Here is a 21,875-nt window from a genome sequence, read left to right as displayed (position 1 = left end):
TCCTTTCCTCTATCTGAAAATATGGACGGTCTCTGGAGTTTGGCCCTTCTCACTGTAGGTCTGTATCTCTACAAGTCTGATGGAAGGTACCTAAGCACAGGTCCATAAATAAATTCATTTTCCATCCCTCTTACCCAAACCTAGCTTGAAATCTTGCTATCTTTGACCCCTCTCCTTCTTTTTTATCTACAGCCAGTCAGTCTAGACAATTCCTGTCCATCTATGCCACAGCTCCCCTTTCTTATGGCTTTAATGCAGGCCTTTGCAATCTCCAACCTAGACTACTATGACTGATTAGTAACTTGTCTTTTTGTCTCTGGGTTTAATTTTTTGATCAGAAATCCTGGGGAGTGGTGGCGTTCCTGCTATATAGTAAGCAGAACCCAAACTCTTTGGCCTGGAGTTTGAGCCCTTCAAAGTTCCAGCTCACCTTTCCATATCATCTCCTAAGACACTTACCATCATCATTTTGTGCACCCTCTGCTCCAGACCTCTTGGACTACTGGTTATTTTCAAATATATTCAGTTTTTCTGCCACCATACTTCTTTAACTAAAATACCTTTCCCTTTCTTCTACCTATTAAAATTCTATAGTTTCTCATAATCAAGTTTATAAGTTACCTCCATCATGAAACCTTCTTGGTCATCCCCATCTTCCTCAAAGGAAACTAATCTTTACTTCTGTCATGTCCACTTAGTATTTGATTTGCCCCCCATTATAGCATAGACCACTATTTGCCTTATATTTTACTTACCTGAGTATGTTTCTAGCTACCCAGTTAGATTGTCAAGTCCATAATGGCAGGAAACATGTTTTTACTCATTTGTGTATGTTGTTTATTGTTTTGCCCAATGCCTTTGTAACTTCTAACAATAGCTGTAGTGGTTCCAACTCACATATGTCTAATGAGGTAAATTCACAATTTTTAAGTTCTGTATCTCAAACTGAAAATTAGTTTTATTAAAAATTAAATAATCTCTAGGTCATCAGACAAATTCACACCTGAATTAGCTTGACTTCAGATGGCACAGAAATTCTCTCAATACTTCTCTTTCTCTTACACTCTTACTTACTCGAATTGGCTTCATTCCCCTTCCTCCTTCATTCCTCTCTTATATGCCTCTTTCTCCCACTATAATCATCTCTTTCCTTCTTCCAGTTCTTCCTTACCCCTATCTTTCTTTGCTCCCCTCTTTCTTAAATTTATTCACCCCTAGGGATGCTTTGGTGGCTCAGTTGCTTGAGCATCTGACTCTTGATTTCGGCTCAGGTCGTGATCCCAGGGTCATAGGACTGAGCCCCACATTGGGCTCCATGCTTGGCATGGAGCCTGCTTAAGATTCTTCTCTCTCTCTACTCCTCTCCCCCACTCATGCTCACTCTCTCTAAAATTAAATTAACTAATAAAATAAAATGTTGAGGTGCCTGGGTTGTTCAGTTGTTAGGCATCCAACTCTTGATTTTGGTTCAGGTCGTGATCTCATGGTTCGTGACATCAGGCCCGGCATTTGGCTCAACGCTCATAGCACAAAGCCTGCTTGGGATTCTCTCTCTCTCTTTTATTTTTTGCCCCTTCCTCATTCATGCACTTTCTCTCTCTTTCTCGCAAGGAAATAAACTTAAAAAAAAAAAAAGTAGGAGCATCTGGGTGGCTCAGTTAAGTGTCTGACTTTGGCTCAGGTCATGATCTCACGGTCTGTGGGTTTAAAAACCCCACATCGGGCTCTCTGCTTGCTGACAGCTCAGAGCCTGAAGCCTGCTTCAGATTCTGTGATTTCCTCCCTGTATAACCCTCCTCCGCACTCTCTCTCTTGCTCTCAAAAATAAACATTAAGAGAAATTTTTAATTAATAGAATAAGATTTATGTCTATCTCTAACTATATGGTATTTTAAATTTATTTTTAAAATTTTTGTCCTTGTTCTTCCTTTTAAACGATGAAAATTACATATGTGTGTATTATCTCTTAAATAACTATCAAAATAATCTAGTCTTAACTTGTTTTTAATTTATATGAGAACTTTATTTTTATTTATTTATTTATTTATTTTTAAATGTTTTATTTATTTCTAGGAGAGAGAGAGAGAGACAGCATGAGCAGGGGAGGGTCAGAGAGAGAGGGATTCAGATTTGTAAGCAGGCTCCAGGGAGCTGGCAGTCAGCACAGAGCCCGACGCGGGGCTCGAACCCACGAACTGCGAGATCATGACCTAAGCGAAAGTCGGACGCTTAACCGACTAAGCCACCCAGGCGCCCCTTTATTTATTTATTTTTATAGTAAAATAGAAATTCCTAGTTAGTAAAGATCCCCAATCCTAGTACTATGTAAATACATAAGACTAGTTAAAATATAATTCATTTATACTATTTAGTGAAAAAAAAACCCATGATGGTGCCTTTTATACAAAAAGGAAATATGGGGGTGCCTGGGTGGCTCAGTTGATTAAGAGTCCAACTTTTGATTTTGGCTCAGTCATCTCACAGTTCATGAGATTGAGCCCCACTTTGGGCTCCATGCTGACAGCACATAGCCTGCTTAAGATTCTATCTTTTTCTCTGCCCCTCTCCTGCTTGTGCTCTATCACTTAAAAAAAAAATAAACTTAAAAAGGGGAAACATATGAATATAATATTCATACTGCTTGTATTTGCTAAAAATATCACTAAACATTTAAAATTACCTATAGGGGAAGGTAAGGAATAGGGTCGAGGGTACAGAAATGAAAATACAACTTTTCTAAATATGAATCATTAGCTTTGACTTTGGAATCATATTGATGTCTTACATATTCAAAAGTAAATGGAATATAAAAAAGCAATCTCTAAAAATTGAAAACAAATTTAAATAAATAAACCTAACTGTCTATTAATTTGGTGACACAAACACACAAATAAATGTATCAAGATATTTTAGAACACCGTATTTGACTGTATCCTAGAATATGTTATTGATGTCAAAGATAATTGCAAAGAAATTTAAATTTCATTAAGTAGGCTTATTGTTAGCAGTAATTCTAGTATTATTTTGAAACAATTTTTATATGTTATACAATAAAGCAAATAAATAATTATCACATTACTATTAGGAAAAACAATTTCTAGCATAAAAAAAGTTATAAATGTAGAATCAGACTTTAAATAAAAATCCTGTTATGTTAACTTAAATGTAAAAAAAAAATCAGTAGTTTGGTTTTTTTCAGAAATATATATAATTCCCTGCACTCTTCACTAGAAAGTCCTAAAATCAATGACAACCTAATAAACATTAGAAGCACAACAAACAATCCCAACACCCAAACTGTGGTCTCTAAAAATCATTTCTGATTAAAAAAAAGTCTAATTAATTTTAAATTTAATTTAGTTAATTCTAAATGTTTAGTGTTAGCTTTAACAAATATCAGAGTCCACTCTCCGAAAGCTCTCTGGGGCAAAAAAAAAAAAAAAGTACAGAATGTGCCTTTCTGCCTAAAAGTAAGAAATTTATCAAAGATCAATGCGGTTGGGTCAAAAGGATATAATATCAGCATGAAAAAGTTCCCACCAGTGGAAGACAGAGTAATTTGATCATTAAAATACATGACTTAACAACTTTAGAAAAAAGAGAGACAGCCACAAGCAAAAAAATCTTATTGCTTATCACTGGAAATCATAATAATATCAACTCCTTACTCTAAAAAGTGGGAATTAAGGGGTGCCTGGGTGGCTCAGCTGTTTGAGGGTCTGGCTCTGGGTTCCACCTCAGGTCATGAAGATCTCACGGTTTGGGGGATCGAGCCCCTGCTTGATATACTCTCTCCCTCTCTTTCTGCTGCTCCTCTACTAGCTTTCTCTCTCTCTCTCTCTCTTAAAATAAATTCTAAAAAAAAATTTTTTAAATAAAAAGTAGGAATTAAAATGAAAAAACTCGGCATTATTTCTATTTTCCTTATAACAAACCACATAAGGCAACTAAATAGCCCATCATCAATAGGAAAGTTTCTTTGTTATGAAAGAATTCCAGAGGGGGGGAAAAAAAGAATAGCAGAATTGAAAAATCATCATTTTGCAAAATCATCAATTGGGCGAAACCATTAGATGAAGAGATGACAGGGAATTTATAGTGGAAGGATCACATTACTACTTAACCCCAACAATCTTAGTACCCCTAAGTCTAAGTCAACAAGACAACAGTTTCCTCCTGATACATCACAATTAGAAGCGTACGTTACCACCTATCAAGTATTTTGCCAAAAATATTTTTCTTTCTTTTTTTAAGAGTTTATTTATTTTGAGAGAGAGAGGGTGCATTTGAGGAAATGGAGAGTTAGAGAGAGAATCCCAAGTTTCTCTCTTGTTGTGCAGAGCTCAACAACTGTGAGACCTTGGCCTTAACCAAAACCAAGAGTTAGATGCTTAACTGACTGAGCCACCCAGGCACCCCTGCCAAAAATATTTGTATCTGAATTTAACCCAAATTTCCAGTTTCAAGAAAATATAGGAGACAGAAGAATAAATTAAATGACATAGTACAGAAACAAATCTAGCATGAACTTCTCCAGCACAAATCATCAGTTTCTTCAACAAGTCGATGACATTTTTAGGGGAAAATAAGGAGGCAAGAAAGGGAGGAAGACTCCTCTAGTTTATAAGAGATAGAACCACTCCCAAGATAAAATTTGTTTTAAAAACAATGATAATGAATCCAGCTACACATATCAATGTAGGAAACATTACTGTCTATCCAAGATGGTATGAGGAACTCTCTTGCAGAGATAAGCAAACACTCTGTTTTGAGTGACAATGCGCTCTTCCTCCTCCTTTGTTAATCTATAGATATCCTTTTGCAAAAAAGCAATGGTCTCTTGTTGTTCCATTTGTTTTTTCTTATAATGCTGACATTTTGCCTGTAAGACATTTTTTTAAAAAACATAATTACGATATGTACCTCTAGGACATGCTGTCCCAACAATATAGTACACAGCTTCTATCAAGATGTTTCACGGCTTCTATCGAGATGCTTCATTCAAGAACTTTAAGAACTGTATTCACATGGGTACAAGCTCCAAGAACATTAATAAGTCATAAACACAAAAAAAAATGTAATAGGGAAACTATCACTTATAATTAATTGGATATATTCAAGTTTTGATAATAAGTAAAGGAACTCAAGAATCTCCATAAAAATCATATAATTTCATTTAGATGAAAATAATAATCACGGAACAACCAATGTTAAGAATGTTAATAAAAACCAGGATTTAATTTTTTTTTTTTTTTTTTGAGAAAGAGCATGCATGCAGCACATGAGCTAGGGAGGAACAGAGGGAGGGAGAGAGAGAGAGAAAGAGAGAGAGAGAGAGAGAGAGAGAGAGAGAGAGAGAGAGAGAGAATCTTAAGCAGGCTCCATGACCAGCACAGAGCCCAACCACAGAGCCCGAAATGGGACTTGATCTCATGACCTTGAGATCATGACCTGAGCAGAAATCAAGTTGGATGCTTAACTGACTTAGCCACCCAGGTGCCCCTAAAATTCAGATTCAGTGACCAATGATTATTCAAAATTTCAGATAATTTGATCAATTTAGGCATTCATGCAATATGGGACATGACAAGCTCAGAGTAAGTCCCTAACCAGGACTTATTATTAAGAAATAATCTATACCCCAAGACTTATACAAAGGAATATAAATCTTGGACACTTTCTTGTCTTCAGTGAAATATCACTGGCCTGGTTTTCCCTTATTCCCTACCTTCAATCCTTCAATGTCCTTTAAAAGCTCATTATCAATAGCATCATCACTGCTGTTATTCATACACATTTCATTAAACTCAGTGAGAAACTCCATCCCCATCTAACCTGCATCTAACTAGGACATACCATTTACAGAAGAGAATGACTTGTTTAGGCACATGTTCATCTGCCCATATGTCAAGTTTAAGAAGACTTAGATAGCCTCAAGGGGAAAAGGGGACTCAGCTTTTGATATCACAACATCTCCCAGTATCCAGTGATCATGTGTCTCAACTGCCAGCTGAAAGCCAGGCAGTTGCTCTATAGCCAAGTGACATGTGTCCCAGTTAAACATCTTTCTATACATTAGCCATGAAGCCAGAAATAATTATCAGTTTTGCAAGGTTGCACGTGTTAAGAGCAATATATAAGAAATCAACTGTATCTCTCCTAAGTCATTCTATGAGGCCAACATTATCATGATACCAAGCAAGACAACACAAGAGAAGAGAACCACAAACAAGGATCCTTTAAACACACTAATGCAGGGGCGTCTGGATGGCTCAGTCAGTTAAGTGTCCGACTTCAGCTCAGATCATGATCTCACAGTTAGTGGGTTCGAGCCCCACATCGTGCTCTGTGCTGACAGCTAGCTCAGAGCCTGGAGCCTGTTTCAGATTCTGTGTCTCCCTCTCTCTCTGACCCACCCCCCTGCTTGCGCTCTCACTCAGAAATAAATAATATATTTAAAAAATAAATAAACACACTAATACAGTTAATCTCCAACAAAACTCTAACAAACCAAATCCCTTAACAAATTAAAAGGACTGTACACCAGGACCAAGTGAGATCTATTCCTGGAACACAAGAATGATTCAACGTATGAAAAAAATCAATGTACAACACCACATAAACAGAATAAAAGGAAAAAAAAAAAAAGAAACATACGATTATCTCAATTGATGTTGAAAAAGTATTTGACAAAATCCAACACCCTTTCAGAATAAAAACATTCAACAAACCAGGAACAGAAGGAAACAGTCTCAACATAATAAAAGCCATTTATGAAAAACCTATAGTAAACATCATATTCAATAGTGAAAGACTGAAAGCTTCTCCTCTAAGATCAGGAACAAGACAAAGATGCCTGCATTCATTACTTGTATTCCACAAAGTTCTGGAAGTCCTAGTCAGAGTAATCAGCTAAGAAAGACAAATAAAAGACATCCACTTTGGAAAGAGGTAAAAGTATGTTTGCAGATGATGATGATTCTTTATGCAGAAAACCTAAAGTGTCCACAAAAAGAAACCTGTTAGAATAAATGAATTCAGCAATGCAGAAGCATACAAAGTGAACACAGAATAATCAATTTCATTTGTTTTTCAATTTATTTATTCTGAGAGAGAGAGAGAGAGAGAGAGCGCACGCACAAAGGAAGAGCAGAGAGGGAGAGAGAGAGTGAATCCTAAGTACGATTCACACTGTTGGTGTAGAACCCCACATGGGGCTCAATCCCACAAACCAAGAGATCATGACCTGAGTCAAGACCAAGAGTCAGACACTCAACACAGCTGAGCCACCCAGACATCACTCAATTTCATTTCTATACAATTACAATGAACAATCCAAAAGGGAAATTAAGAAAACAATTCCACTTACAATAGCATCAAAAAGAATAAAATAGAAATAAACTAAGAAGACAAAAGACTTAATACACTGAAATTATAAAAGGTTGCTGAAGGAAAGTGAAGACAACACAAATGAATGGAAAGATATTCTGTGTTCACAGACTAGAAACTTAATATTGTTAAGAGGTCAATACTACCTACCCAAAATGATCTATAGATCTGATATAATCCCTATCAAAATTCCAATGACATTTTTTCCCTGCAGAAACAGAAAAATCTGTCCTAAAATTCAAATGGAATCTCAAGAGATCTCACGCAGCCAAAACAGTCTTAAACAAGGAACAAAGTTAAGGTTCTTAAACTTCCTGATTTCAACGCTTATCACAAAATTATAGTAATCAAAACAGTGTGATACTGGTATATACCAATGGATTAGAACAGAGAGAGCCCAGAAATAATCCTGTGGATATATTGATCAATTTTTTTTCAACCAGGGTACTAAGACCATTCAAAAGGAAAATAACAGGCTTTGTTCAACAAATAATGTTGGGAAAACTGGGTATCAACAAGCTAAAGAATGAAGATGGACGTTATCTAATACCATATACAAAAATTAACTTAAAACAGATCAAAGATCTAAATGTAAGAGATAAAATTATAACTCTTAGAAGAAAACATAGGACAAAAGCTTCAGGACACTGGATTTAGCAATCATTTCTTGGATAAGACACAAAAAGCACAAGAGAAAAAAAATAGATAAATTGACTTTCTCCAAACTTAAAATGTTTGTGTATCAATGGACACTATCAACAGAGTAAAAATGGCAAAGAAAATATTTTCAAGTAATGCCTATGATAAGAGTCAGTATCCAAAATAAACAACTCCAACAACTCAACAAAATCCAATTTAAAAAAAACAAGGAAAGGACTTGAATAGACATTTCTCTAAAAAACATACACAAATGACCAATAAGCACATTAAAAGAGGCTCAACATCACAGACCATTAGGAAAATGCAAATTAAAACCAGAATAAGATACCACTTCACACCCATTAGAATGGCTAAAATCAAAAATACAACAAAATCAAAAATAACAAATGTGGGTAAGGATGTGGAGAAATCTTGTGCATTGCTGGTAGAAATGTAAAATGGAGTAGCAACTAGCAGAGAATATACAGCAGTTTTACAAAAAAAATAAACAAATCAACCATATGACCAAGCAATTCCACTTCTTGGTACCAAAACAACTGAAAGCAGAGACTTGAATAGACATTTGTACATCCACGTTCATAGCAGGATTATTCAGAATAGCCAAAAGATGAAAACAATCCTAGTGTCTATTGATGGATGAATGGATAACAAAATGTGGTATAACATACAACAGAATGTTATCACACTCTAAAAAGAAAAAAAAACTCCAACATGCTACAACAATAATAAATCTTGAAGACAGGGTAAAATGAAGTAAGCCAGTCATGAAAGGACAAATACTGTATGATCCCACTCATATGAGATAACTAGAGTAGTCCATAACGAAACAAAGTAGGATGGGGTTACCAGGAGCTGTGGGGAGCAATGAATGAAGAGTTCTGTTTCTTGAGTATGAAGTTTCAGTTTGGGAAGATGAAAAAAGTTCTAGAGATGTATGGTGAGGATAGTTGCACAACAAGAATGTATTTAATGTTATTCAAGTGTACACTTCATATATATATAGATATATATATATGTGCGTATTTTTTTTTTTTTACATTTTATTTATTTTTGACAGAGAAACAGCACGAGCAGGGGAGGGACAGAAGGAGAGGTAGACACAGAATCTAAAGACAGGAACCAGGCTCAGAGCTAGCTATCAGCACAGAGCTCAAAACGGGGCTCAAACCAACAAACTGCAAGATCATGACCTGAGCCTAAGTCAGATGCTTAACCGACGGAGCCACCCAGGTGCCCCTCAAGTGTACACTTTAAAACGGTAAATTTTAGGGATGCCTGGGTGGCCCTGTTAGTTGAGCGTCCGACTTCGGCTCAGGTCATGATCTCATGGTCCGTGGGTTCGAGCCCCGCATCAGGTTCTGGGCTGACCGCTCAGAGCCTGGGGTCTGTTTCAGATTCTGTGTCTTCCTCTCTCTCTGCCCCTCCCCACTCATATTCTGTCTCTGTCTCAAAATTAAATAAAACCAAAAAAAATTTTTTTAATAATAATAAAATAAACTGGTAAATTTCAGAGAGGGAGGGCAAGATACAGAGAAGTAGGGAGCTCCGTACATCTCACTTGTCCCCATCTGTCAAATGGAGAAGGCCTGAAGCCATAGGAACCATTACAGAAAAGCAAGAATTTGGGAGGAAGAGGAAACAGAGTCCACTGAGAAAGGGAAAAAAAAAAACCAAAACCTTATAGGGCTACCTGAAGAAACAAGCCAAAGTATACATGGTGGAGAGTCCCAAATACCAATACGAGTAGGGAAATAAAATAATCAAAGTCTCAACAAGTGAGACCAAGAGACACCATTCAAAGAATACTTCCTTAATGGACAGGCCCTGGACAGTCAAAGAGCCTTCTTTAATACAGCAGTACTCACAGGTGCAGAGTGCACAACAAGCTTTTAAAACTAACAAGAGACAGAAAGCTAGCCAAAATGATGAAACCAAAGAACTCTCCTCCAAAGAAATTCCAGAAGAAATGACAGCTAAAGTACTGCCCAAAACATATATAGGCAACATAACTGAATAAGAAATTAGAACAATAGTCATAAAATTAATCACTGGGCTTGAAAAAGGCATGGAAGACATCAGAGAAACTACTGCTACAATGACTATGGAGCTTAAAAATACTAGTGATGAATTTTAAAATGCTATAAATGAGATGCACAATAAAACAGAGGTGTCCAATGCACAGATTGAAGAGGCAGAGAGGAGGATAGGTGAGTTAGAAGACACAATTATAGAAAAAAAAGAAGCCGAGAAAGAGAGAGAAACTGATCCAGGAACAAGAAAGGAGAGTTCAAGAGCTGAGTGATACAAACAAACAGAACAATATCCGTATTACAGGAATTCCAGAAGTGGAGGAAAGAGGGAAAGGTGTTGAAGGAGTCCTTGAACAAATTGTAGCTGAGAACTTCCCCAATATGGGGAAAGAAACAGACATTGAAATCCCAGAGGCACAGAGAACTCCCCTCAGACGTAACCTGAATTGATCTTCTGCACGACCCATCAAAGTGAAACTGGCAAAATAAAAGGACAAAGAGAGAATTCTGAAAGCAGCTAGGGATAAAAGGACCCTAACATACAAAGAGAAACCTATCAGAGTGGTAACAGACCTATCTACTAACTTGGAAGGCCATAAAGGAATGTCAGGAAATCTTCAATATGATGAACAGAAAAAATAAGCAGCCAAGAATCCTCTATCCAGCAAGCCTGTCATTCAGAACAGAAGAAGAGATAAAAGTCTTCCCCAACAAACAAAAATTGAAAGAATTCGTCACCACTAAACCAGCCCTACAAGAAATCCTAAGGAGGACGCTATAAGGGAAATGTTGCAAGGAACACAAGGTACCAGACACCACCATAAGCATAAATCCTATGAAGAACGCAATGACTCTAAACCCCTATTTTTCAATAATAACACAAAGTAAATGGACTAAATGCTCCAATCAAAAGACACAGGGTAGCAGAATGGATAAAAAAAACAAAATCCATCTATTTGCTGTCTATAAGAAACTCAATTTAGACCTGAGGACACCTTCAGATTGAAAGTAAGGAGATGGAGAAATATCTATCATGCTACCGGAAGTCAAAAGAAAACTGGAGTAGCTATATTTATATCAGACTTTAAAGACAGTAACAAGGGATGAAGAAGGGCATTATATAAGAATTACAGGGTCTATCCATCAGGAAGAGCTAACAATTATAAATGTCTACGTACCGAATACACGAGCACCCAAATAAATGAAACAATCATGAACAGAAACAATCTTATGGACAAGAATGTGCTAATAGCATGGGACTTGAATACTCTATTCCAACGTGGAGGCACCCAAACATATAAATCAATTAATCACAAACATACAGAAACTCATTGATAATAATACAATAGTAGGGGACTTCAACACCCCACTTACAGCAATGGACAGATCATCTAAAAAGAAAACCAACAAGGAAACAATGGCTTGAGTGAAACACTGGACTGAATGGACTTAACAGATACATTCAGAACATTTCATCCTGAAGCAATGGAATACACATTCTTCATGAGTACACATGGAACATTCCCCAGAATAGAGCGCATACTGGGATACAAATCAGCCCTCAACAAGTACAAAAAAGACCAAGATCACAGTGAGATACCACCTCACACCTGTCAGAATCGCTAACATCAACAACTCAGGCAACAGCAGATGTTGGCAAGGATGCGGAGAAAGAGGATCTCTTTTGCACTGCTGGTGGGAACGCAAACTGGTGCAGCCACTCTGGAAAACAGTAGGGAGGTTCTGCAAAAATTAGTGCAACTGCACTACTAGGTATTTATCCAAAGGATACAAAAATGCTGATTTGAAGGGGCATATGCACCCTAATGTTTTATAGCAGTGCTATCAACAATAGCCAAATTATGAAAGGAGCCAAAATATCAACTGATGAATAAAGAAAATATGGCATATGTATATAACGGAATATTACTCGGAGATCAAAAGAATGAAATCTTGCCATTTGCAAAAACATGGATGGAACCAGAGTGTATTATGCTATGTGAAATAAGTCAGAGAAAGACAACATCATATGATTTCACTCATATGTAGAATTTAAGAAACAAAAGGGAAGGAAAAAGAAAGGACGATAAAAATAGAGAGAGAGGGAATCATAAGAGACTCTCAAATTGGGGTTCTTGGGTCAGTCAGTTAAGCAGCCAACTTGTGATTATGGCTCAGGTCGTGACCTCATGAACGTGGTATTGAGCCCTGCATGGGACTCAGCACTGGGCATGGAGCCTGCTTGGGATTCCTCCTCTCTTTGTCCTTCCCCTGCACTCACCCATGTGCTCTCTCTCAAAACAAATAAATAAACATTTAAAAATAAAATAAAATGCAGGCTTGAGCATTCGACTTTGGCTCAGGTCTGTGGGTTCATGCCCTGCATCAGGCTCTGTAGACTCTGTGCTGACAGCTCAGAGCCTGGAGCCTGCTTCCGATTCTGTGTCTCCCTGTCTCTGACCCTCCCCTTGCTCACATTCTCTCTCTCTCTCCCTCAAAAATAAACAAACAGTAAAAAAAATTTTTTTTAAGAAAATAAAATAACATTTTTTTAAAATTGAGGAATTAAGCATTCAGTGTTAAAATACTGCTATTTTTATAAAAAGAAAAGTAACCAAACTTATAATAATCACAAAGGATATTCCATAAAAATGTTATGTAAATTTAATTCAGTAACAAATATTTGAGCATCTACTCCTATTAATAAAAGAAGTACTCTTTGAGCCTGAACAAAATAGACAAAAATATTTGCCTTCACAGAGCTTACATTCTAACAGTGGGAGATATATAAACAAAACAAAGTATATAGTATGTTAGGATGTTGGACAGTGGTAAGAACTATGGATAAAACATAAATCAAGGAAGGAGTATGATGTGTGGTGGATGGGATTGGCAACTCTAAGTAAAGTAGTCAAGAAAGGAATCCCTGAGAGATGGTGACATCTAAGAAAGGACAGAGAGAATAAGCCAGGCAGCTAGCTCTTGGTGACACTGAGAAAGGAGAGAGAAAAAAGCATGCAGGGCAAAGGGAAAAGAAAGAACAAAATGTACAAAGGCCCTGAGGTGAGGATGATCAAGGAAAATGTTCAAGGAAGAGCAAGAACATGGGTGTGGCTGGAGAGTAAGCAAGGGGTACACTAGATGGAATCAGAAGGTAACAGGGAGCCACATATGTCAGACCTTAGAAGCCATGGTAAGACTTTTTGATTTTCCTCTAAAGAAAAAGTAAAGCCATCAGAGGCTTCTGAGCTACTGTGTTGAAAGCACACTGAAAAGGCAAGGGTGGAAACAAGAGAGACCAACAAAGGGGTAGAAGAGAAATGAAGGTGACCTGGACTGGAGTGGAGACTAAAAAAAAAATAAAAAGTTTTGGGAAGAAATTCAGGAATTCCTTTCTAGACACGTAAAATTCTAGATATCTATTAGACATCCAGTAGAGATATCAATTAGGCTGCAAGGTATCAGTATGGAATTAAGAGAAGGTGCCTGGGCTATAGATTTAAATTACAAATGAATTTATGCTATGAATTAGACTGAACATCTGAGTCAGAATATACAGGAAAGATAAAAGATCTAAGAAATGAGTACTAGGGAGTCCCAGCACTAAGAGGATAGAGAGATAAGAACCAGCAAAGGAACTAAAGAAGGAAAACCAGAGGAGAGGATATTCTGGAAACCAAAGAAAGAATTTTAAGAAGCCAGCAGGGATAGGTCAGGAAGATAAAATCCACTGAATTTAGCAACAACACAGAAGCCACCTGTGACCATAATGAGCTGTTCAGGGCCATCACATAAGAAAACACACAATCAGTACCTGTAAAGCTTTATGCTCCTTTTCAAGATCTTTTATTTTATTCTGTTGCTGGCAAACCCTATTTAGGGATTCATCCTCCAATTCGTCAATTTTGGATTTCACACACTCCATAATTTGTTCCAAGTCATTAGCTCGTTGTTCCTGCTCGGCTGCTCGGCTCTGTTCTTGCTGAAGTTCATTTCTAGTAACAGACACACAATTCCTTCCCTCAGTAATAAGAGTAAATCACATCAACAAACATACCCATCTAACAACATAAGGAATTTCTAAAGTGTCTTTGCATTCTTAAAATTTCTATCATATAACACAAATCAATATAAGAAATATAGGGCACTATTACGTACCTAAACTAAGCTATTACTGAAAGATTTATCAAAAATATTTTTAAACTTAATATTTAGTCAAAGTAGAAAATGAAAATTCAAGATTCTTTTCAAGAAAATTATGTTTAGAATGCATACCACTTATATACAAACAGCTCAAAAGAGATTTTTTTCCATTTTCTTACTTAAGCTTCTGATTAGTTTCTATGAGCTCCTGGATCATGTTCTGCTGACGTGTTGTTTCTTCCACCAATGTTTTCAAATTCTGCCTCATCTTTTGTGATGACTGTTTGTCAAAAATGATGAGATCTACATTTTTGGAATGTAACACAGATAATAAAAATAAAAGGCAAAAAAATTTTAAGATAAAAAGTTTTAAAAGGAAAAGAAATTTTTTTTTACCCTAATGAGCAAGAATAGGATCTGATTACCTTTAAGATCAGGTCTTTTGACTAGAGATAAAGGTTTTAAGCCATGCATCATCAAAAGGACATTTATGCTTTCCCATTCTGCTTCTTCCTGCTGTAATTACAAAGGGAGAAAAGAATCAACTTTAACATACAAAGAGAAAAAACATCCTCTTGAACATAATTTCCTTGTCTTCTGAATAATGGAACTTTTTCTCCAAAGCTTTTTAATATGAATTTTTATATACATAAGTAAAATTAAGCTTACTTCTGACAAAATTAGCAGACTAAAAAGAATGGAAGTAAGCATAATTATATAATTCCAGAAGACTCATACATAAGGCCTTAATGGATAATTATTAATAGGGGTGTTTTTAATAGAGAGTTATTTCTTGGGATGACTGGGTGTCTCAGTCAGGTAGGTGTCCAACTCTTGATTTCGGCTCAGGTCATGATCTCACAAATGGTGAGATCAAGCCCCACACTGGTCTCTGTGCTGATAGGATGGAGCCTGCTTGGGATTCTCTCTCTCCCTCTCCCTGCTGCTCGCCTGCTCATCTACTCTCTCTCTCTCTCAAAATAAAACATTTAAGTTACTAAAGTGTGTTTGAAAAGGTAATTTGAGTGAATTTTCAGTGTTAAAATGCTTGAAAAAAATATAATTTATACAATAGTTTTCATTAGTGGAATAGTATTAAATATAATAGCTTAAAGATTAATAATTTAGGCAATAGACAAAATATATATAAAAGGATTACTCTCCATATCCAACTGCCTGTAGATACTAAAGAAATCTCTCAAGACAAAAAAGGAACAAACTACCCTGATGCTATTATGACAGCACTATCACTAACAGTGCCAAATCTTTGCTTTTGACTGTTTTCCTCCCCTTCTTTATCCTTTCTGTACTTCTCCACCCTCCCAAAATCTTTTCCCTTATTATTTTTTAAGGTCTTCTGGTCACGAAGATTCATGACCCAGAATTAAAATTATGAAAAATATCTGTTTTAGGGGCGCCTGGGTGGTTCAGTCAATTGAGTGTCCAACTTTGACCCAGGTCATGATCTCGCGGTTCTTAAGTTCCAGCTCCGTGTCAGGCTCTGAGCTGTCAGCACAGAGCCTGGAGCCTGCTTTGAATCCTGTGTCTCCCTCTCTGTCCCTTCCCCACTCATGCTCCCTCTCACTCTTAAAAATAAACAAACATTAAAAGAAACAAAAAGATAGATTTTAGGAGCCGAAAAGTTCTGTTGGGCATCTCAGTGAATGTCTACTATGACTAACAAAAACAAAGTACTCTGTAAATAGTGTCATGCATTTGGAATGATCAAATTATCCATACTGTTCCTGGATACCTCTTTTAAGGAAAAGAATAACAGAACTGCAAATTCTGAAAAGAGCTAAGAATGACATTTTCTAAAGTATGTGGTACAGGACACTAATGACCTAATTGTTCATGAGACTAATGTTAAATAAGTAGGAAATATGTATACTCAAGTCTCTCTTTGGATAGTATGATGAAGTTTAGAATAATGAAATCATTAAATAATCTTTAACCCAACACTTCCCAAAGTTATTTTACTAAAGAACACTTTTAAGAAAGATTTTTCACATTTGTAGATGGAGTATTCTTTGGCACATACTTCACGAAACACTGGCTTCAAATATTTTAAGTTTACCTGTTTTTCAGTCATGAGTCTGTTTGAGGATTTACTGGACTCCTAGGCTTGAGGGTCTGCTGGAGATTTGGGATCTTTTGTAAAATCAGAAGAAGAAGATTGGCAGTAAAAAATATTGGAGTTACCTAAATTAAGAAAAAGTGCAACAGGTATTAAAGGAAATTATACTTAAAAGAACCAGTAACTCTTGGGCAATTTAAGCCACTCCTGTGTCCAAACTTGTATGACTTGTCAGAGAGATGATTTTAAGAATGATTAGAAAAGGGGCACCTGGGTGGCTCAGTTGGTTACATGTCCAGCTTCGGCTCAAATCATGATCTCACAGTTTGTAAGTTCAAGCCCCAAAACGGGCTCTGGGCTAATAGCTCAGAGCCTGGAGCCTGCTTCAGATTCTTTGTCTCCCAATCTCTCTCTGTCCCTCCCCCGCCCCCAACTCATGCTCATGCTCTGTCTCTCAAAAATAAACTTTTTTAAATAAAAATTCTTTTTAAAAAAAGAATGATTAAAATAAACTCTAATCTGGGGTTGCCTGGCTGGCTCAGTTGGAAGAGCATGCAACTCTTGATTTCTGGGTCCTGAGTTCAAGCCCCACATTTGGAGTAGAGATTGCTTAAAAAATTTTTTTAAATTTAAAAAAAGAATAAGCCTGATCTTATGTTCTCCTCTAGAAATAAAACATTATGGGGTTTCTCATACACACGCACACATACACACAGAAAACTATTAACTAGACAATGTGCAAAGCACATGCTGCTAATAGTTATCTTTTGTAAGCTGCTCCCCAAAATCTAAAAGAATTGTGCCTGATCCAAAGTTACATATCAGTCTAACAATTCACTGGGCTAATTCCAAGGGTAAATGCAGTGCCACTTTCTTAGGTGGTCTTTATTTCTAAATAAATCAGAGGCTAGCAGCAAAGGGTTCTGTCTGGGACACAAAAGTTTTTATTTACTCTACCCGACCATCACTTCCTCTTGTTTTCTAAGACTCTATCATCCTATAGGAAAAAATGTTCTAGTATTGTTTGATATTGTTTGATACTTATAATTCCTCCTTTCCATAGACACAATCACACACATTCATTAACATCATCAACTTTTAGATCTTGAGAGGACCTTGGAAATTGTTTAATCCTAAATCTCTAGCTGTTCATAGCTGGCAGGGAAGCACATAGGAGAGCTGTACCAGTATATCATATCCTGTAAACATCTGAGACCCAGAGAGGTGAAACGATCATCTCAGGACTGATTAGGAAAGACGCAGACCTCCTTGTTACCAGGTCGTATTTCTTCCAAAGCACCCTTCTACCCTGCTATGTCTACTTCAGAAAATGAAACCCAACTAGACAATTTACCAGTCACCCTTATGTGTCTATAGGGTATAGATTTCCAGTTTTAGATAAACTCAGTAACATGTTAAAAATTTTCAAATTCTGCCACTTTTGCTGCTTGACATCAACTTTGGTCTCTTTTACCAACTCAATCACCCACTATGGTAATCCCTCCTGCCTTTACAAATCTTTCAGCTAGTTTAACTTTTCATTAGAGAAATTGTCAGAAATACATAAAAAAAGATAAAGAATATAATAAACTCATGTCTTTAAAATTTTTTTAATGTTTATTTTTGAGAGAGACAGAGTACAAGTTGGGGAGTTGCAAAGAAAGAGGGAGACACAGAATCTGTAGCAGGCTCCAGGCTCCGAGGTGTCAGCACAGAGCCCAACATGGGGCTCAAACCCATGAACCACAAGACCATGACCTGAGCTGAAGTCAGATGCTTAACCAACTGAGCCACCCAGGTACCCCAATAAACCCATGTCCTAAAAAATGTCTTTTTATTTTCCAAATCAGGATCAAAACAAGGTCTATATGTGGCCCTCTAAAGCTTCTTTTACTCTGTAACAGTCCCATCCTCCCCTTCTCTTTTGACATGCATTTAGTTGTTGAAAAAACAGGTCATCTATCCTGCAAAACTACCCCTATTTCAGATCTGGCTTACTGTCATTTAACATATGTCTCCAACCCCTGTATTTCTTGTCAACTGTAGACTTTATTAAATTCGGGTTCAGTATTTTCTGGCAGGAATACTTCAGAAGTGGTATTATGTTCATCCAGTTGTATCACCATCAAGAGTCAGCCAGAATTTTAAAGTGGCAAGAATATATCCTTGGAGATCAGAAATAAGGATGTAAGATAATCCCCAAAGAGTGTGAAGCTACATAACCAACAAGCTTCTTAACTACCACACTGGACCTCTTTCAAATCTTCAAAATGCCATCCCTCTCCATATTCAAGGCTTGGCTTGAATCCTGTTCTTCACTTAGTTAACTCATACTTGACCTTCAGATCCTGGCTCAGATTTCTTTCTTCAGGGAAATCTTCCCTGATCCCATGACTATATGAGGTCCTCTTCTTATATGTTCTTGTAGCACTATAACAAATAAAGTATAGAGGTTTAGCATTTAGCGTCAGATGGTGACTATTAAATTATATGACAAGGACAAATTCATTAACGTCCTTGAATATTTATTTTTTCATTTATAAAAGAGAGAACACAGTAATATACCTAATAGATTAAGTCATACAACATGTAGAAAGTACTTAGAACAAGCACCTGGCACATAGAAATTATAGATAAGTGATAGTTGTTGTTATATAAAAGTATGCTAGGAGTGCCTGGATGGTTCAGGCGGTCAAGCAACCAATTTCGTTTCGGGTCATGATCTCACGGTTCTAGAGTTCCAGCCCCGCATTGGGTTCTGTGCTAACAGCTCAGAGCCTGGAGCCTGCTTCAGATTCTGTGTCTCCCTCTCTCTCTACCCCTCCCCTGCTCACACACTGTTTCTCTCTCTCTAAAAACTAAACATTGAAAATTTAAAAGAAATGAAAGTATGTTAAACAAAATTGATCCTACCATCACATAATAGCTTGGATATTTTTCTACAAATTACTCAGATCATTATTTCATATAAGTTTTTTACATAAGTATGTCTAAATAAGACTAAATTTCATGAGATATGTAGTCTACTTTTGATAATGATAGAGTAGGCAGTTCTGTCTCTAAAGGCAAGGAAGAAAGCTGAATAAAATACATTAAATTTGGGGCACCTGGCTGGCTCAGTTGGAAAAGCATGCAACTCTTGATCTCAGGATCCTGAGTTCAAGACCCACACACCATGTGTAGAGATTGCTCAAATAGATAAAATTTGAAAAAGGGAGGGGGGGACAAAAATACAACATATCAAAATTTATGGGACTCAGTGAAAGCACTACTAAGGGGGAAATCTATAGTTATAAACATTTACCTTAAAAAACAAGAACAGGGTCACCTGGGTGGCTCAGTCTGTTGAGCATTTGACTTAGGCTCAGGTCATGGATCTCACAGTTTGTGGGTTGGAGCCCCATGTTGGCTCTATGCTGACACATCAGAGCCTGCAGCCTGCTTCAGATTTTGTGTCTCCCTCTCTCTGTGCCACCTCATGTGCTCACTCTCTCTCTCCCTCCCTCAAAAATAAATATTTAAAAAATTTTTAAACAAGAATAATCTCAAATTAACAACCTAACTTTACAACTTAAGAAACTAGAAAAAGAAGAACAAAAGCTAGCAAAAGAAAGGAAATAATAAGGATTAGAGCTGAGATAAAGGAAAGCAATAGAGGAAATTCATTGAAATAAAGTTATTTGAAAACAAAATCAGCAAAATAGACAACCTTTAGCTAAATGGACAGAAAAAGAGAGATGACTCAAAGTACTCAAGTCATAAATGAAAATGGGGACATTAGTGCCAATTATACAGAAATTAAAATTCTAAGAGAGCAATACAAAGAAACAGAATCTGAATACACCTATAACATGTAGGAAGAGTGAACAAGTAATCAAAAATCTCCCAACAAGGGTGCCTGGGTGGCTCAGTTGGCTAAGCATCCAACTCTTCATTTCGGCTCAGGGAATGATCTCACAGTTCCTGGGTTTGAGCCCCGCATCAGGCTTTGCATTGACAGTGTAGAGCCCACTTGGGATTCTCTCCCTGTCTCTGCTTCTCTCCTGGTTGTGCTCTCTCTCTCTCTCAAAATAAATAAACTTGGGGAAAATATCCCAACAAAGAAAAGCCTTGGAAATGATGAATTCACTGAGAAATTCTGCCAAACATTTAAAGAACTAACACCAATTATTCTCTAACTTTTCCAAATACTGAAGAGAAGGGAATAAATACTTCCTAATTCTTTATGTATATTTATTGTTATTATTATTATTATTATTATTATTATGAGAGAGAGAGAGAGAGAAAGAGAGATTCTCAAGCAGGCTCCATTCTCAGTGCAGACTCTGACACCAGGCTTGATCGAGAGAGAGAGAGAGAGAGAGAGAGAGAGAGGTTGATTCTCAAGCAGGCTCCATTCTCAGTGCAGACTCTGACACCAGGCTTGATCTCATGGGCTCGATCTCACTAACTCAGATCATGATCTGAGCCAAAATCAAGAGTCAGATGCTTAACAGACTGAGCCACCCAAGTGCCCCCTAATTCATTCTTTTTTTTTTTCTTCATTTTTTAATGGTTATTTATTTTTGAGAGAGACAGAGCATTAGTGGGGAAGGGGCAGAGAGAGAGGGAGACAGAATTCAAAGTAAGCTCCAGGCTCTGGAGCTTGACATGGGGCTCTGCACAGATCCTGACATGGGGCTCGAACTCATTAACCAAAAGATCATGACCTAAGCCAAAGTCAGATGCTCAATAGACTGAGCCGCCCAGGAGCCCCAGCCTCCTAATTCATTCTTTTTCTTTCTTTCTTTCTTTTTATTTCTGAGAGAGAGAAAGACAGCGTGAGCAGGGGAGGGTCAGAGAGAGAGAAGGAGACACAGAATCTGAAAGAGGCTCCAGGCTCTGAGCTGGCTGTTAGCACAGAGCCTGCCACAGGGCTCGAACCCACGAACCATGAGATCATGACCTGAGCTGAAGTCGGACGCTTAACCAACTGAGCCACCCAGGCTCAGCTAATTCATTGTTTTTTTTTTTTAATGTTTTATTTATCTCTAGGAGAGAGACAGAGAGACGCTTAGCTTAACGCTAAGTCGGACGCTTAACCGACTAAGCCACCCAGGCGCCCCTCTGCTAATTCATTCTTAAGGCTAGCTTTACTCTAATACTGAAGCCAGACAAAAACAATACAAGAAAACTAAAGACCAAGATTTCTTATGAACACTGATGCAATTATCCGCAACAAATTACCAGTAAACCAAATTCAACAGCATATTAAGAGGAATGAAGGATAAAAAAAAAAAAAAAACACATGATCATCTGAACTGATCCAGAAAAAGCATCTGACCAAATTGAATATCCTCTTATGATAAAAATACTCAATAAACTAGGAATAGAAGGAATCTACCTCAACATAATAAAAGCCACATGTGAAAATACACAGTTATCATACTTATATGAAAGACTGAAAGTTTTTCCTCTAAGATCAGAAACAAAGCAGTCACCACTTCTATTCCATAGAGTGCTAGAAGGTCTAGCCAAAGCAATTAATCTACAAAGAGAAATAAAACGCATCCAAGTCAAAAAGGAAAAAATAAAAT

General features: G+C 37.1%; 1 protein-coding gene across 6 annotated transcripts in view; it reads right to left on the bottom strand.

Annotated features, from left to right (window-relative positions):
• Positions 1 to 21,875, bottom strand: part of CEP70 (centrosomal protein 70) — a 75,559-nt gene that overhangs the window by 38,378 nt on the left and 15,306 nt on the right. For 4 of the 6 annotated variants that reach the window (XM_039218199.1, XM_039218204.1, XM_039218202.1 and 1 more), the window contains 6 exons: positions 18,639 to 18,729; positions 16,300 to 16,424; positions 14,648 to 14,738; positions 14,402 to 14,525; positions 13,894 to 14,074; positions 4,713 to 4,882 (listed from right to left, as the gene is read on the bottom strand). In XM_039218199.1, the coding sequence (XP_039074130.1) occupies positions 4,713 to 4,882; positions 13,894 to 14,074; positions 14,402 to 14,525; positions 14,648 to 14,738; positions 16,300 to 16,314 (581 nt within the window). In that variant the 5' untranslated portion in view covers positions 16,315 to 16,424; positions 18,639 to 18,729. The remainder of the gene's footprint in view (positions 1 to 4,712; positions 4,883 to 13,893; positions 14,075 to 14,401; positions 14,526 to 14,647; positions 14,739 to 16,299; positions 16,425 to 18,638; positions 18,730 to 21,875) is intronic. The other 2 variants (XM_039218201.1, XM_039218203.1) reach the window with 1 other exon arrangement.

This window comes from Hyaena hyaena, unplaced genomic scaffold (genome assembly GCF_003009895.1).
Source record: "Hyaena hyaena isolate Hyena2069 unplaced genomic scaffold, ASM300989v1 scaffold_745, whole genome shotgun sequence".
Classification (NCBI taxonomy): Eukaryota; Metazoa; Chordata; class Mammalia; order Carnivora; family Hyaenidae; genus Hyaena; species Hyaena hyaena.
Note: the sequence above shows the minus strand (reverse complement) of the source record. Positions and strands in the feature narration are given on the sequence as shown.